Raw genomic sequence first — 16,314 nt, forward strand, 5'->3', positions numbered from 1 at the left:
AACCCCTGGAGCAAGTGACAGCTGGAATGTGGAAAATCAAGATCTGAGATCTAAAAATCTGGATACAAAGGTTTTTCTTTTCCCAAAGTGAAGTGAAGACCCAGCTTGATCCATTAGTCATTAAATTGTCACTTTGCAAGTAGGAAGTGCTAATACTCTCACATGTCAAGACTGTTTCCATATAAAATGCTCACAATATGTATTTTCAGAAATGGTCTGGTAATATATCTTTAAGCTTCCTAAATTCTGCACATGGTCAGTTTCAGTAAATAATGGGGGATGTACTTTTTCAATTTGCATAGAAGTCCTTTCTGTAAATGTAACTTACCTGTGTAAGTGAAGAGCGTTTCAAATTTTGAGGCTGTAAGGCAAAATGCCTTATGCTGAGCAAGATCTTCTCCATTAGGCTTCACTACTGCACCATGCATTTCCATGTGTTTCTGTTTAGAAATTAGCTCACCTAGGTGATTGCTGTTCTCTTATGTGTGAATGGGGAAAGTTAAACCCAAGTGGGATGATAGGGGTGGTGTCACTTGTGTCGAGTGTGTGTCGCATGCAGGATGGGTACTACAAGGGGCTGGTCTTGCAGAGTCCCTCTCCACTGTACAGTTGGTATCAGCTTTCTTACACTACCTAATATTTTTATTTCATGCTTAGATGATGATACTTTTTTTTTAACTAATGTTTTTCTTAATACTTTTCTGTATATTCAGTGCTACTTGAAAAAACCTGTTTTCAAATAGCAAAGGAGGGTCTCTGAGAACATACATTTTTTGTTCTGTTAACTGCCTGAGCAGAAAGCTACAGATCTTGCTTTCTATTCTGGTACCTTGAATTCTTCCCTTCATCATAGCTTGGACATGTCTATTAGGCTTTTACATGAATCTCTGGAGGAGAAAGTGCAGAACCCCAGTACCAGGAGCTCAGTCTGCTCAGTCCTTTGAAAGGGAAGGTGTGAGCATCTCCCTGCTCTGTGAAACCCAACTGCCCATGGTGTTTGGGGCCTGGAATGAAGATTCTCAGGAGGAGGAATAAAGATACTTTTCTGTCAGCACTTCAGAGTGTTTACAGATGGTAATTCCCTTTCCTGTCTCCTTGGTTTGTACAGTGCGAGCAGCCCCGCTCCATCAATGTGCCAGGCTACCAGTCTGCTCCCCAGGCAGTTGTGCTGGCACTGGGGGAGCAAATGGCACAGCAAGAAAGTTGAAAGTTGAGGGATGCTTGAGTTGGAAAGGCCAGAGGAGTGGTGTTCATCCAGCTGCCTTCTGTTCACTTCATGGAGGTTAACATCTTCTAGCATTTTCTGTTGTTTTGTTCTTGTGCGAAAAATGAGTTTTAAAGATAAGGCAACTTAAGGATTTAAGGATTCTATCTGCTACAAGGCCAAGTGAATACATGTTTTTCCTTGAGTAATAGTTGTTCATTTTGCAGGTGACTGTTTCATCTTACAGTTATTTGGAGGAAAAGCAGTGGCTAGAAACTCTTAGTTTCAAATTTTTTTTTTTTTTTTTAATTTAGGTTTTTCACCTGCTGCAGTCGTACCTAGAATCAAACCAGTTTGCTAGTTTGGACTTCCAGCAGAGACTGGGCGACATCATTACCTGTATGGGAACCAAGCTGTGGCTGGCTAAAAGGTAAGATAAAACACAAAATACCTCACTTATAAACACAATTTACTAATGTATGGAAGACTTCGTTGATTTTTAAAATTATTATTATTTTAACGAAGTGGACAGATTTATTTGTCTTGAAGTATGTACAAGTTATACACCTTACTAGCTTGCTGATTTTTAATCAAGATATTTTTTTTTTCCAAAAGCGAGGATGAAAAAGCATTGTAGTCCAGTCATTAAAGAAAAAAATAACTGTGAATGAACATTCCTACAGAAACAGACATTTTGAGGATAACTGTTGCTTCTTGGCTAAGAAAAATATGCCACGTATATGAGGTTTTTACGTTACTGTTTTTCTGACTTTGACCTTTAGAGAAAATTAGTAGGAAAATGTCATAGCAATTGTTTAAACTAAGAGTGTTTAGCTGCCCACAAACAATCCAAGATAGATTTGGAAATATTTTTCATAAGTTCATCTTCAGGTGACCTACATACAACTAACTTGCTCTTTCTTTCTTTTTTTCTTCCTTTCTTTTCTTTCTCTCTTTCTCTTTCTCTGTTTCTCTCTCTTCTTCTTTCTGTCTTTCTTCCCCTCTTTCCTTCTCTACTTTATCTCGGCAATTGCTTTTGAGAATTCCAACCCATGGGAATTCCCACTCAGAACTTTAAAGGAATCAGTTGTGGACAAAGAGCACAGATCCCTGCATAGATAGATAACTGGGAATATCCCATATTTTGCACTGTGGAGTGAGGTCACCAGTGCAGCTAGTGTGGATCTCTGATAAAACCTGAATAATTTTCTGATTGTCAAAACCAAAACCCTTAGAGGTTTGGAGAAAGGGGGTGTCTAGTGGGTGGGAGAAATCTCAGTGTTAACTGAGTTGGGGTAATGGAGATAGATTTGATCTTTGGGAATTACAGAAGTGTCTCCTCAAGAGTGAGAGTGATGATATGGCAGATAAAACTTGGTGCAAATAATTGGAAAATGGTGCTCGTGAGCAAAGTCTGGACTTTACCTGGGGAAAGAGTGGTTGACTGAGCAGATTTTTTGTTTGAAAAAATTACTCTTGTTCTTGGTAATGCCCAGGAGGGGAGGGGGAAAATATCATAAAAAGAATGGAAGAAAAACACAGAAAACACATCTATATTAGTGTATTAATCTGTATTGTATATTTAAATATTGTGTAAACCTCAAAGAAGATACAGTAGGAATCAGAAGCAGTGTAAAGACTGACAACAAGTATAGAACAGTTTCTACTTGGGGACTGATTAAATAGACTGAGATTTTTTTTTAATCATGGAAAAGGGACAACTGAGGGATGTGAAATATGAGTCACACAGAAAGGGACAGGAAATTAGCATCCTATCCAAGGTGGCAGATGTAAAAGAAACAAACTAAAGAAGTTTTTAATGTAATTTCAATTTGGCTTTGGATCTCTGTGATATAAGATAGTCTTGGTTTTAAGCCTGTCTGAATTTTTAAGCAACGATTTAATGGAGTCATGGAAGGGAAGTCCAGTGAGGTTACTGAGTATTTAGACATCACAATTGGCTCAAGAAGTTCTTCAGCAACCTTGAGGGTTGAGACAGAGGTTTTGGCAAGTGTCACCATAGTTGTGCTTCCATTTCTTGTGCATCTGCTCTCTGCTCCAACTGGAGACATCATGGTGGATTTGGTGGACCTTTTGACTTGAATCAGTGTAAGCATTTTTAAGTGTTTACATGAGAATGTTAATTTGCATAACTAAATTAAATTCACTGATACTGTTATAAAGAGTAAAAACCCAAACACTAGAGACCAAATCCGGTAGAAAGATACTCATGCTAAGTAATTCAAATGTCTTTCTCTTGCAGCAAATACGTAAGGTCTGGGCTCTGTTCATTACAGATTTTAAATAAATTCTGTATTCGAACTATTTTTTCAGAACTGCCCTTTTTAATACATCAGTCACATTAGTGCTGACTGGTTGGGTTTTTAGTGAGGTTTTTTTGATTATTATCATCTCTGGAAAGGAAAACTTTTCAGGCCCTCTCTAAGAAATTATTGTGCACAGTAAGGTATTTTCCTGAAGAGAAGTATTTTCTCTTTCAGTTGCCTGTAAAAAGTAGGCTGTATGTGCTGATATTAACTCCCTGTCAGCAGCACATTTTCATTTTGTCAGTTTGTTGTAGCCTCCTTCTCATAGTCTTGCATTCTCCATAATGCAGTCAATGCTATACATAAAGTGTTTTAGAATGTCTTTTCTCCTCAGATAGTAAAATTTTATGTTATGAGCATGCAGCCTTGCAATACTAACTTAAAGCATTGGATTTTTAAATGACAGAAATTATTTTTGCAAATTTCTGATGTACCTTACTGTTCTTGCACACTTTGAGCTAAGGTGTGTTTCCTGCCTGCCTTCCTGCCTTCCATCCATCCATCCATCCATCCATCCATCCATCCTGCCCTCTGTAACTCTCTTAACTTTCTGCTTGAGATAAATGTATTCAGTTAAAAAAAAGCGAAGGAATAAACCTCCAAGAAGCAACCCAAACAAACAAACAAAGGTATTGAAATGAATGGTGTTTTCTGATGGTTTTAGTGTCCCACATTAGTGTCCCACATTCACTGTGCAGCTTTACTGTTGGTAGTTGAGTGGGTGAAGGTGAACAACTGCTCACTGTGGTGAACAGTGAGGTTTGAGAGTCTTGTTCTTGGTTTTCCGTTTTCTCATTTTAAAGGGGTTTCAGAAGGTTGCTTGGCAACTGAGTTGTGAAACTCAGTGAGTCCATCTGTGTGGGTTTCTAGATGTTGGGAGAGCCTATTAGGAAACCAGCACTTTATTCTTGCCCTGTTGTAGACTGCTAGGCATGCATCTGCTGCTGTCAGAGAGGGTGATGGCTGGGTGGACCCTCAGTCATGTACAGTCATTCTTACCTTCTTTCTGTTCAGGCAAAGAGAGTGAGCACCACAGAGAAAAGTTAATGAATCCCCATCTGGTTTTTCTGCCTTTTTCATAAGGAGATAATTTACCATGTCACCAATACTGCAGGGCTGTGTCTGTTTGAAAAGAGAGTATAGGAGGCACTCACTATTAATCTTAAATGGGTTAAAATAGCAGGAAAATGGTTTGTGAATCTGGGGAGTTATTTCTAAACATCAATTTTCAATCACATTTCTGTGCTAGTTCTGTAAAGCTCTTGCTGGTGTTCTTTCAACTATGTACTTCCTTTGTACTATGGAACAAACTTCTCTGAGAATCTTGAATTACAAAACTTTGGATTGCATATGTAACTCTTAAAAATGAGGCTAGGTTGTCATGTGTGTGTATTTGGAGGAAAGATTATCATTCTTCAGTGGTTTCCTGAACTGGGTGGGGGTTTTTTGTTTGGGTTTTGGTTTTAGGGTTTTCTTTGCCTTTTCAGGGCCAGAATATAATTTTCTTTCATCAGAGTTCATTGGTGTAGAATAGCTCAAGATTCTATTGCACATTCCATGTAATATAGTAACCTCCTTTTCCTTCTCCGTGCTACGACCTGATTTTCCTTTAGAGAATAAAATAATGGGTCACATTCCCCAAATTGAATTTCATAAAGCATTCACTTTTTCAACTGGTATTTTTTATCTGTTGTGAAGGCAGATTTCTCATACTGATGGGGCATGGATGCTTTTTTCCTTGGCTTTTTTTTACATCTTCAAAAGATTAACTTTTTTATGTATTCAGAATGAGTATTTTCATTTTTGATGTTCTGGTGAATGAGACCTGCTGTCCATCCACTTCTCAAGGTAATGGTTGAATCTTTTCATTCAATTAGTAAGTTTATTCTTCTCTTGGTGTTTCTTATTTTGTTTTGGAATATACCTGTTTTTTAGTCTAAAGTGTTTCTTTAATGTTACTGCTTTCCTTCACCTTCACACCAGTGTTAGTTTATTGCATTTTTTGCAAATGTGGGAGATGCAGGGTGTTTGAGAAGAACAGAAATTTAAAAAAATTATAAAATCTGCTTGGTTGGAGAACTCAGGTGATGGAATGAAGTGATGTGAATTAATCTGATGAATGTTTTAAAATATGATGAATTTATCAAGCTAAATATTTGAAAGAGTTCAAAGCTCTGTCATATGAATAAAAAAACCAAAAAAGGTAGTTTTCAGCTCAACTGCATACCAGGGAGTTATAAGACTAACTCTAGATGCCTTCTGCTTCATAAATTCAGAAAGCTAGAAGAACAGCCTTTGGATTTGGTAATGTGTTGTACAGAAGTCCCAGAAATATCTCCCTTGTTTAATTTGTAGCCTTTGGCATGGCAAAGTATTGGTATTGGAAAATTTGTGAAATCATGTCATTGCACGGCTTTGCTGTAGGATGCTGCTTTTCAGCGCTTTGAGTTGGATTTTTTTTTTTTTTTCCACCTTCCCACTTACTGGAGACCACAGGAGGGGGAAAAGACTTTGAGGTTCTGCCAGAAGTCAAATAACATACTCTGCTAACCTCTAGCCATGTGCTGTTTCTTGGCTGAGAGCTTGTCTGCACTGGGAGAGTTTACTTCTAAGAAGGCTGCTTTCTTGAAACTTCTGGTGTGGAACAACCTTATGTAAAACTAGTTGGCTTTGCCTTTTGCAAAGAGTGGCTGGTTCATCTGGAATGGGCCACCTGCAGTGCGTTTATGACCCAAATAACCCGTGCTCTGCAGTGCTGCTGCTTACAGCTCTCTGCTTCATGGTTGGCACTGCTAAAAATACAAATAGGTCCTGCACAGGATTCAACCTCACACAACAAATCCATGCAAAAACTGTTTCAGGCACAGGCTCAAAACGAGGTTCACTGTTTGCTGAGATATGTGCTGCTTAGTTTTCCCTGGCTGACTCTTCGATGATCCAGGTATGACTGCTTTGAATGAGGAAAATCTCATCACTATTTTATAGCCCTACAGAGTGTGGTAACTTGACAAGTTTTGATGACCGTGGCACTCCATCAAGCCTGTAGTATCACTTTTCCCCCTCCGCTTTTGGCAGCACTATGTGAGTGACAATAAGCAGATGAGCAGTCTTAGGTCCTTCCTAGAAGGAGCTTCATGCAAGGTGCATGTAGGCCATCTGTGCAGAAAGCAAGAATGTGGCCTCCTTGTGGTTTCAGGACTTAATGGCTCAGACTGTAACCTAAATATGCCTTTCTTCTCATTGCCTCTTGGGAGAGACAGCAGTAACTTCTAGTGAGCAGACTGTTACAGACAAAACAGTGGCACATGCAGGCATACCTAGACAGAGGTGCAACGTGCCCATGGCTCTCTGCAGCTTTGCAAGCAGCCTCTGTGTAATTTTTGAAGTGGTCCTTATTTGGGAATTGGAAGTGGTTTTTTGTACAGCAAGAAGGGAAGAAGTGAGGGGAATGTAAGGTTGTCCTCCTTGGCAGAGAAGTCCTTCTCTTATTTTACTACTCTTGCCTCCTCTTCTTCCACTGCATCAAGACGAACCTTCTTGTCCTTCCAAGGCCATGTCTGCACTTGGCATCTTCCTGTTTCCTAACTTTTCCACTTTCTCATTTCTATCTTTATAACCTACCCATTGAGAAGTGCAGTTAATTACCTTTGTTGGTTAGTGGTCTGTATGCGTTGTACAGCCAAGTTCAAAAGTTGAAAATAGTTTTAATGATTGAGCCTATCTCTGTGGAAATTTATTTACCAGGTTTCAAATTGAAAACTTAACTTTGTTTCAGCTAGAATTCATGTGTGTACTCTTGCACACACAAAACATGAACGGAAATTTTTGTTGTCCTGTCCAGTTGAAAACGGAGTGTACCGGTATGAACAGCTCACAGCATCACAGAATAAGCTGAGCTGGAAGGGACCCATGAGGATCATTGAGTCTGACTCCTGGCCCTGCACAGGACATCTCCAAGAGTCATACTGTGTGCCTGAGAGCATTGTCCAAACACTTCTTGAACTCTTGTCAGGCTTGGTGCTGACTCACCAGTAATTTATTAATCTGCACATTCTAACCCATGGGCCTTGTTTAGCCTCGTTTATCTTTGCTTTTGAGAACAGTCATAGCACGTCATTGTTCATAAATGTATTCCTAGATGCATTAATTTAAATCTTACATGCTTTTGGCAGGTTAATTTAGGTTTCTGTACTGCTCCAAGTCCCCTCTTTCACCAGTTTTGATAACAGTATCATTAGCACGGCTACAAACTGTTTATTTAGGCACTTGGTGATTGCTGGTTTTGGAACACCCACTTTGGGTATCAGTAGAGATGTTTGAACTTCAGGCTGAAGTTTAAGATGTACTTTGCATAAGATAAAATAGTCTTTGACTCTGGTTCATAGGTGTACTCCGAACTTAAATACGAACATTCCGAGAATATTAAGACTTGGATAAGGTTGTTTGAGGTGTTCTCTCCACCAGTGCAACATTTGGAGTAGGCACAAATCATGTACAATTACAGATTTTGGACATAAATCCTCGCTTATATCTGAAAATGCTTTTCAATAAATAAACATAAGAGTTTTCATGCTTTTTCTTCATAAGTAAGCCCCCTGATGTTAATTGTGTAAAATTCATTAAATTTGCCCATGGGATTAGTTTGACCTCTGAAGTTTTTTAGGATTTGCTCAGGAATCACATGAGGTTCTCATTAAGAGAACACAAAAGAGAACAGCCAGGATTATTTTATCAATCAGGTATGCTAAAAACAACACCAACAAAACACAGCCTTTCAGTATCATTCACCAAGGACAGCTGGAGCACAAATTAATTTTTCTTAATAGCTGAAACTCAGGATGTTCTTGGTGGTATCACAATGAAAAAATAATTTGTGTAGCTTCTTTTTCAAGCAATAAATTCTCTGCCTTTACCATGGAAACTAATAACAACATAATAGCCTGGCTTTGAGAGTGGTGGAAAAACTTAAATCACCAGACTAGCAACTCCCTTGGGAGACAGTGCCTGTTATAATGCTGGATGAGCTGTCCCTGTAGAATGGGCAAGTGAGGGGGGCTGTGCACATGGTAATTACTTGGAGAAGATCTCAACAGCACCAAGTAGGGAAGCAGATGCACTGTTACTAATGTTTGGATTTCTATTTCTATGCAGGTGTTCCTGTGCTTCCAGGAACTCAGCAAGGTTTACTTGGTAGTGCAGGCTTCATCATTATTTTTTTAAATGCTGTCCATTAAATATAGGTCTGTTGGCCATGATGTTCATTGATGGGCTGGTTTTGTGTTACATGGTTAAAAATGCTATGGACAAAGCTTAATAATTAAATCCATTATTAATGTCCCCTTAAGAAGACAAGAGGAAGGCCATGCATGTTGATTCAGTGCTACAGATGTGGGCTCTGAGAGAAAATAGATTAAAATATGAATGCTGCCCTCTAAACAAATACACCCCCAAAAACCTCAGTCTTTAGAATACTGCCGAATTGGAAAGCTAATAACCAAAACAACAGGAGAAGATTTAATCTTTTAATCAGCTGCTCACTGTATGTGTAGGAGTGATTTCCATAAGCTTTGTCGCCTCCATAAATGACAACTGATCATTTACCAGATCACGCTGCAGGTAAAATGTGGTCAGTGCAAAGCCAGCTTGGCCTGGTTCATCAGCAGCCCTCCAAGGATAGAGCTCCCCACGGACAGCCCTCTAAGGATCATGTAGAGTTGACTGTATCAAGACTTAGACATCACAGATGATGCACTTGTGGAAGATATTTTAGCTGACACAATGGCAGGTCACGTATCAGAAGAATCTGGCCACCCGAAGTAGGAATACTTTTGGAGATTTGCCATTCTTCAGCAAGGAGTATGCTGGGAGTTGATAGAGACAAAAAGATACGCTGTAAACCCAGAATTTAATTGCCAGTGCGCTAGCCTCAAAAACTGAGATTATGGAAGACAAAGGCAGAGTGGGAAGCTCATAATAAGAAGTTGCACAGATGCTGTCCCCAAGTATCAGGTGGCATTATGACATGTTGGACTGAATCAAAATTCTTTCCTGTGTTTATGTAGCGCTAAAGATGGAATTCTAATCTTAAATGTCCATAAAATTTTGACTTATCAGAAATGTTCATAAAGTTCAGAAATGCAAGAATTTGTGCAATAGCATTAACTTGAATATGATGTTCAGGGAATAAATTCTGTCGATCTGTTGGAATCAAAAATGGCACGTAATACTGGTGGCTAGAAAGTAGGAAAATTTGGGGTTTAAATTTTATTTATAGAATTATTAATATAAACTTATTTTTATAAATAATATATATTTTACATCTATTATATAAACATATATTTATATAAATATTTATATGAATTTATATAAATTTATTTATATAAATAGCATATATTTTTATACATATTGCATAAATATATATTTATATAAGTATAAAATTATTTATATAAAAATTTATAAAATGATTTATTTTCTGCCAACTAAAATATGAATTTCTTTGACAATAACGTGTTATTTACACAGAAGAATGGGGCAGTGTTTAGTAATCACAGGTTTTCCTTTAATACAGGACTTTTTCTGAAATGATTTTGGTAAGTTTAATCATAAGAAAAGGTCTCCTTTCCAGGAATTTTAGTCCTTTTCAGCCTTTCCAAAGGCTCTGGAAGCATACAGTATTACAGCAGGAGTGACTTTTTCATTGACGACCAGAGGGGGAGTAGGCAGTTCATTTAATTAATTGATCACTTTGAAAATTGAAATGAAAACAGTCATGCAAGTCATTAAGATGGATCTCTTCTCCTTCACGAGGAGGAATTGACCTTTGAAGGGGTTGCCCTTGTAGTCTTGCCAGCTCTGGTGTCTTTACCACGATGCTTAAGAGTGTGTCATGACGTTTTTGGACAAAATATGAAGATTTGTAGGTGACTTTGTAAGTCGTATAATTTTGACTAGAGTTCTACACCAGCTTGATTCATTATCCAAATATTGTAATCAGTTTTTAAAGTTTGTAGCTGGGATTAACCAATCTGAGTTGCTAAGAGTCGCTTAAACTCTGTATTAAAAAAAATGATGTCTGACACCCTGTGTAATTACTTGGTGTTTTTCTGTGACAAGACCTGTAATGTACATGTTACATTATTAGGAGGAAATACTATTTTGTTAATTATTTATTGAAGTTATACTCCCATTTGAGAAATAAGATCAGTATTTAAAAAGATTCATAAAGCAGGCCTGGGTGAAAGATTTGCAGTCTTTCAGACTTTTCTAAAAGCTTGGAGACTGCCAAATGCAGAGCTTTTTGGAGACCTCTTACAAAAGGCTTTAAAAATCCCTAAGATAGCTGACTACACTAAGATACCTGTAGCTAACCTCATCCAAAAGAGAGATATTATGGATTTTTATTTAAGAGACATTAATTGTCAGGTTGCATTTGAAATTTCTTAGTGCTCATTGAGAGTTTGAGGAAATATACTTTGATTTTTATGTTGTTAAATATTTAGTAAATATTGTAAGTTGCTGTATATTAAATAGTGATTGTTCCGCTAGTAGTTTTCCAACATCTGTTTCCTAATGAGGAAAAATATGAGCAAAATAAACTACCTCTTTGGAAAACACTGAATTTCTAGAATCACCAAAAGCTAATGTAATAAACATTAACACGAACTGCTTCGATTTCATAATCACTAGCTTGTATCTGTCTTATTTATGTAACAAATGCAGTAAATTAATGTTAACAGTTGTTGTTGCTCATCTTGAAGTGAGGTGGAAAAAGAGGAGTGATCCAGGAGAAAATAGCTGTCAGCTTTTTAAGTCATCTGACTGAGTGTCACTGAAAATTGGGGGTTTGAGAAGATAATGAGAATCTGCAGAAACTGTGCATCAAAATTCTTTGGTACTTGCTATAAAGAAAGGGGTGTTGGCATCCTGACTTCAATACAGAAATCTGGATAGTTATAAATGGTGCCTTTTAGTAAGTAGAAATGCTGTTTAAGGGCCTCTGCAAACCTTAGTTGTTAGAGAAGCAAGAGATTGTCTTTTTCCCAGTGTTCTGTCAGAATTGAGGCCAAATGTGTGAGCTTTCCATGTTCTTTGCTCCTTGTTGTTTCTCTTGGAAGAGAAGGTAATTTGCTCTGTAGTTCGTTAATGTTGATCTTGTTTAAATTAAACAGTAGTACAAGAGAAACTTAATTTTAAACGTTAAGCCATGTGTTCCTGATAGAGTTGAAGCCATGTGTGTGAGCCAAGTACACAGGAGGTCTGTGACCACATATTGCTGATTTTTTCAATAAATGCCAGTTCGGTTTGCATTAGATCTGCCATCCAAAATAAGCAAACCAATGACTACCTTTCAAATTCAGCATGACTTAACTATAAAAGGTGAATCAAACATTTAAAAGATAATATTTATAGAGCTCCAAGCTGTGGGAGTCTAGGATTGATTTCAGTTGCATAGACCTAAGCTGCAATCGGTGATACTTAGAGGAGGTGAAGGCAGAGCAGAAATCAAAGGGGTCCTAGTGCTACTGTAGGTAGCCAAAGCCAGCTGGAGCAAACCCCAGTGTTGCCCATGGAGCTTCTGAACCTGCCTTCTGAGTCTGATTTACATCTCCAGAGAGGGAGTATCTCCTGAAGGGTATGCTTCCTCGTTCACCTACCAGGCAGTTCCTTGTTGAAAACAAATAGCTCTTTGTTACTCTGGTCATATAATATTCTATAAGTGCTTAACCTAGGCCTCTTCAAAGGCATGTGAACAGCAGCCTGTGAATTTTAACAGACTCTCCATTAACCTTTTTCTTTGAAAAAAAGTCCCTGGACTCTTAACGGCTAACAAAAGGTTTCCTCCTGCAAGCGCCTTGAACTCTTTTTTAATTTTATATTCACATGCCAGAATTGACAATGCAATTACAAAGAAGTCTGTCTGTTCTATCCCCAATTACTTGTTCAGCATTAATGAAAAGAAACTGACTAGGTTTGGAAGACTTTTATTTTCAGGATCTCATCCAGAAATCTGCTATGAAGTGTCGTCAATAGTATGCACACTGGCACCTGTGTTTTCAGATTTCCTACTGTTCGGCCAGGCCTACCTAAAATAGTAAGGAAAGAAAGACACTTACTTCTATCATACTGAAGATACTGTTAGGCTAGAGCTTTGGGCAATTAGGAAAAAAAAAAAGTGTAAACCCTTTAACTTTTTTGACTTTTGTTCTTTCAATGATCTTGAATATTCTGTGGAGTTCCCTGGTCGTAGAATCATAGAATCGCCTGGGTTGGAAGGGACCTTAAAGATCACCTAGTTCCAGCTCCTCTGCTGTGAGCTTGGGACATCTTCAGCTAGACCAGATTCTTCAGAGCCCCATCCAGGCTGGCCTTGAACACTTCCGCGGATGGGGCATCCACCAGTCCTCTGGACAACGTGTTCCAGTGCCTCATCACACTCACAGCAAAGAATTTCTTCTTAATATCTCATCTAAACCTGCTCTTGCTCAGTTTGAATCCATTCCCCCTTGTCCTGTCACTACAGGCTCTTGTGAAAAGTCTCTCTCTTTCTTGCAGGCTCCCTTTAGGTACTGGAGGGCTGCAGTTAGGTCAACCTGAAGCCTTCTCTTTTTGAGGCTGAACAATCCCAATTCTCTTAGCCTATCTTCATAGGATGATGTGGTAGGGACACAGCAGCTCCTCCCATCATCTTTTCCTTCTCCTTGATTAAATTAGAAATACGTTTTTTTTTGCGCCTTGTTCTTACTAAGTAGTAATCCTTTCTGTTCCTGCCTGTTGTAGGAGTCTTCTTGTCTTGTGCCTGGCAGGTCCAGCCTGTGACAGTGCTTGACACATGTTACTCAGGGCAGACAGCCTTTGACCTCTCTTTGGTCAGGTGTGTTGAAATATTCTGCAATATTAGCTGTTTGTGAAAGGTAACTCAGCAGTTGCCAGTGACCTGATTTTTATTTCCACCTGGACAGTCAAGCTCCAAGTGAGACCATTATGAAGGAGTACTAGAAAGTGTGGAGCAAGCTCCTGAGTGCAGTAAGATTCCTGGAGCAGGCTGGTTATAAGCTCTCTTTCCAAACACAAACAAAAAGCAACAAGTTGAACTTCTGAAAATTATGGCTTAAGGCATCTGGGCACAGTATGTGGGGTGGCCATTGGGTCTTTGGTGCCAGCTCTTTGACTTCTAGATGTTACACTAAGCTACTGGCTGGCATAGACAAAGCATTGCTTTAATCAGGTGCAGATCTGTGCCCTGGCATCACCAGCCTGCACAGATGTGTAACAGTATGAATATTGTTTTGATAGCCATTTTATATTTCTGTGTGGATATACCCTTAGATATGAGAGTTCTAACCATCTCTACTCAATTCAGAGTCGTGTACAGTTTATCATCTGGAGTGAGCGTGTGATGTATTTGTTTCCATTAATATCCAGGTTGGAAGGGAAATGAAATAATTTTTGGGTTCGGACAGAAAAAAAGGAATGCTGTTCCAGATGACTGGAGCTCCCACCTTTGCTACTGCTGTGACTTTCTTGTTTGGAGACAGATTTCCTCAAACCTTGTTTATGAGAACACCACTTTATTGGGTATCAGTGTTAGAAAAGAAACATCTTGTACTATTCCCACTCTTGTTGCTGAAGTTCTGCACGAACAGGTCGTGTTAAATACTGTGCAGTGCATCATTTGAAACGTTCAGCATGTGATTTTTGGCTGTCAGGTCTGTTACATAAATCACTGTTTGATTGTCTTCAAGATTGAGCTTTCTGCTACGGTCTGAACAACATTGAAATTTCTTGGTTTTGGAAAACTGAATTTCCTGTTGTGTCCGTCTGGCACATATGGATGAGAATTCACTAGCATCACCAGAGCAACGGAATCAGCCAAAGACAAATGCTTGGCATGTTTTATCCTAGAAAAGTCTCATTTCAAAATCAAAACATGCATATGTACATACTTGAAATGAAGTGGTAAGTGCTTAAAAGCTGGACCAGAATAAAAAACATGCCAGTGTTGCTGTTGCCTCTTCTTCAGTAAAAGTTACATCAGCCATGTTTCACCCAGGGCACAGTTTCTATGTTGGAAATTTTCTTTTCCACGGAAAACATGGAATAATAAGCAAGTTTTCCATTTTTTGAGGGAGCTGAAATGCAGTAGGCCCATTATATTCTTCATATTGACTGAAAACTGCTGTGGCTGCTTTCATCCATTTTTGAGAGATGTCTTGTGGTTTGTTTTTCTTCTGAGCCTTTGAGTGATCAATCCCTCTGTTTTCTCAGGGGTTGAGCTCTCAACTCCGTGAGTAATCCTTGGTGGTGCTTTGTGAAGAACAACTTAGGCAGCAACTGGATAACCAAGATACAGGAAAGATCTTTGCTTAACCAGGGTGGATAGAAATTAAGTGTGCCTAATACAGCTCTTCAAAAATAGGCCATATTAAAGTTGCTTTGGCTTCTTAAGGCATTGGTTCTTGTTGATGTGCATCTTCTCAGCAGGCAGCTCTTGTGCTTTTAAGGCAAGTGGTAGCAGACAAGCGTGAAGAAGTTTGGGGAGGTGTGAACCTAGACTACTTCACTAGTAAGAAAGTGTCCAAAAAGTCTCTTTCTATGCAAAAGAAGGAAAAAACCTCTTCTAAAGAGAGATCCTGGTAGCATATATTCTGCTCTGTGTTATATGGATGCCTAACATTGTAGACTGTAAAAGAAAGCATAAGTATTTTAGACTTATTGCAGAGTTTATTACTGAAGGTGAGAGCAATGTTTCTGGTTTGTCTTTTTTAACAGGTTCATAGGCTAACTCTCCATAGGCAAATACAGCTGCCAAACTATGTAAGAACCTCAAACCTTTCATTTTTATGTCATGATCACATATCCTACTTGAAAAAGCTTTTTTTTCCTTGAATTTTAAAGATGTTTAGAGTTCAGAATGTTTGTTGGAACATTTTTAATTAACAATTTTTTGAAAGAGTTTCAAACATCAAGATAAGCATACAAAGAGTGTGCCAGATAAAATAAAAATGAAATACTGAGCAGAATTAGTCATACTTCAAGCTTGTGCTGCTTGATTCTGAAAGTTTTTGTTTTAGGTCAAGTCCCATTGGGCTCTTCAGAATAATTTCTGTGTTTTGAACTAGATTTCCTGTTTGTTCACATTTGAAGTTATATTTTAAAAAATTTTTCATGGCTAAATATGTTTCAGTGATAGTAATACAAAGAAAAATGAAGTTATTAACCTAATTTTGTTTTTCTAATTGGAGAGAAAATAGATGTTTGTCACTTGCAAATTGAAGAGGTAGAGCAGAAGGTAGCTTATTATCAATTTCCATTATATACGCAAAATCCCAAATATTCTTGTTTGGAAAAAGAGATGTCTGATTTTAAAAACATGCACACTTCTGGTCTTCATCAGAACAGTGAGAGCTGTGGCCATTAAAAAGGTGTAGCAGGTGCCTTGCAAAGGAAGTTTTTCTTTCATGAGCTGTAACAGTAAGAACTGAGGACTTCTCTTTGCTGCTGCATTTCATTGCACACAATATCTATAAACAAAACAAAGACACTGTAGTTGCTACCACAAGCTGGTTCATCCAGTAATACCGAAATGTATCAACTGCCAGTGGAATGGCTGGAGGAGGAAGGTGTTGCCATTCTGCGAGGGAGACTGCCACACAGAATGGACCAGGAAGTGAAGCTTGGTTAACTTGGTCTAATTATTTGATACATGCAGTCTAGTTTGACCAGTAGTTTATCTTCATTAATTAAAATACACATGCCAAACTAGTTTGTTTGACTGCTGTTTCT

At 38.4% G+C, this 16,314-nt stretch overlaps 1 protein-coding gene across 1 annotated transcript in view; it reads left to right on the forward strand.

Moving 5' to 3' along the window:
• The window catches only part of THADA (THADA armadillo repeat containing), a 161,268-nt gene that overhangs the window by 96,906 nt on the left and 48,048 nt on the right, over positions 1–16,314 (forward strand). Inside the window, 1 exon segment of the mRNA XM_032102842.1 lies at positions 1,519–1,634. Coding sequence (XP_031958733.1) covers positions 1,519–1,634 — 116 coding nt within the window.

The sequence above is a fragment of the Corvus moneduloides genome, chromosome 3 (assembly GCF_009650955.1).
Source record: "Corvus moneduloides isolate bCorMon1 chromosome 3, bCorMon1.pri, whole genome shotgun sequence".
Lineage (NCBI taxonomy): Eukaryota > Metazoa > Chordata > Aves > Passeriformes > Corvidae > Corvus > Corvus moneduloides.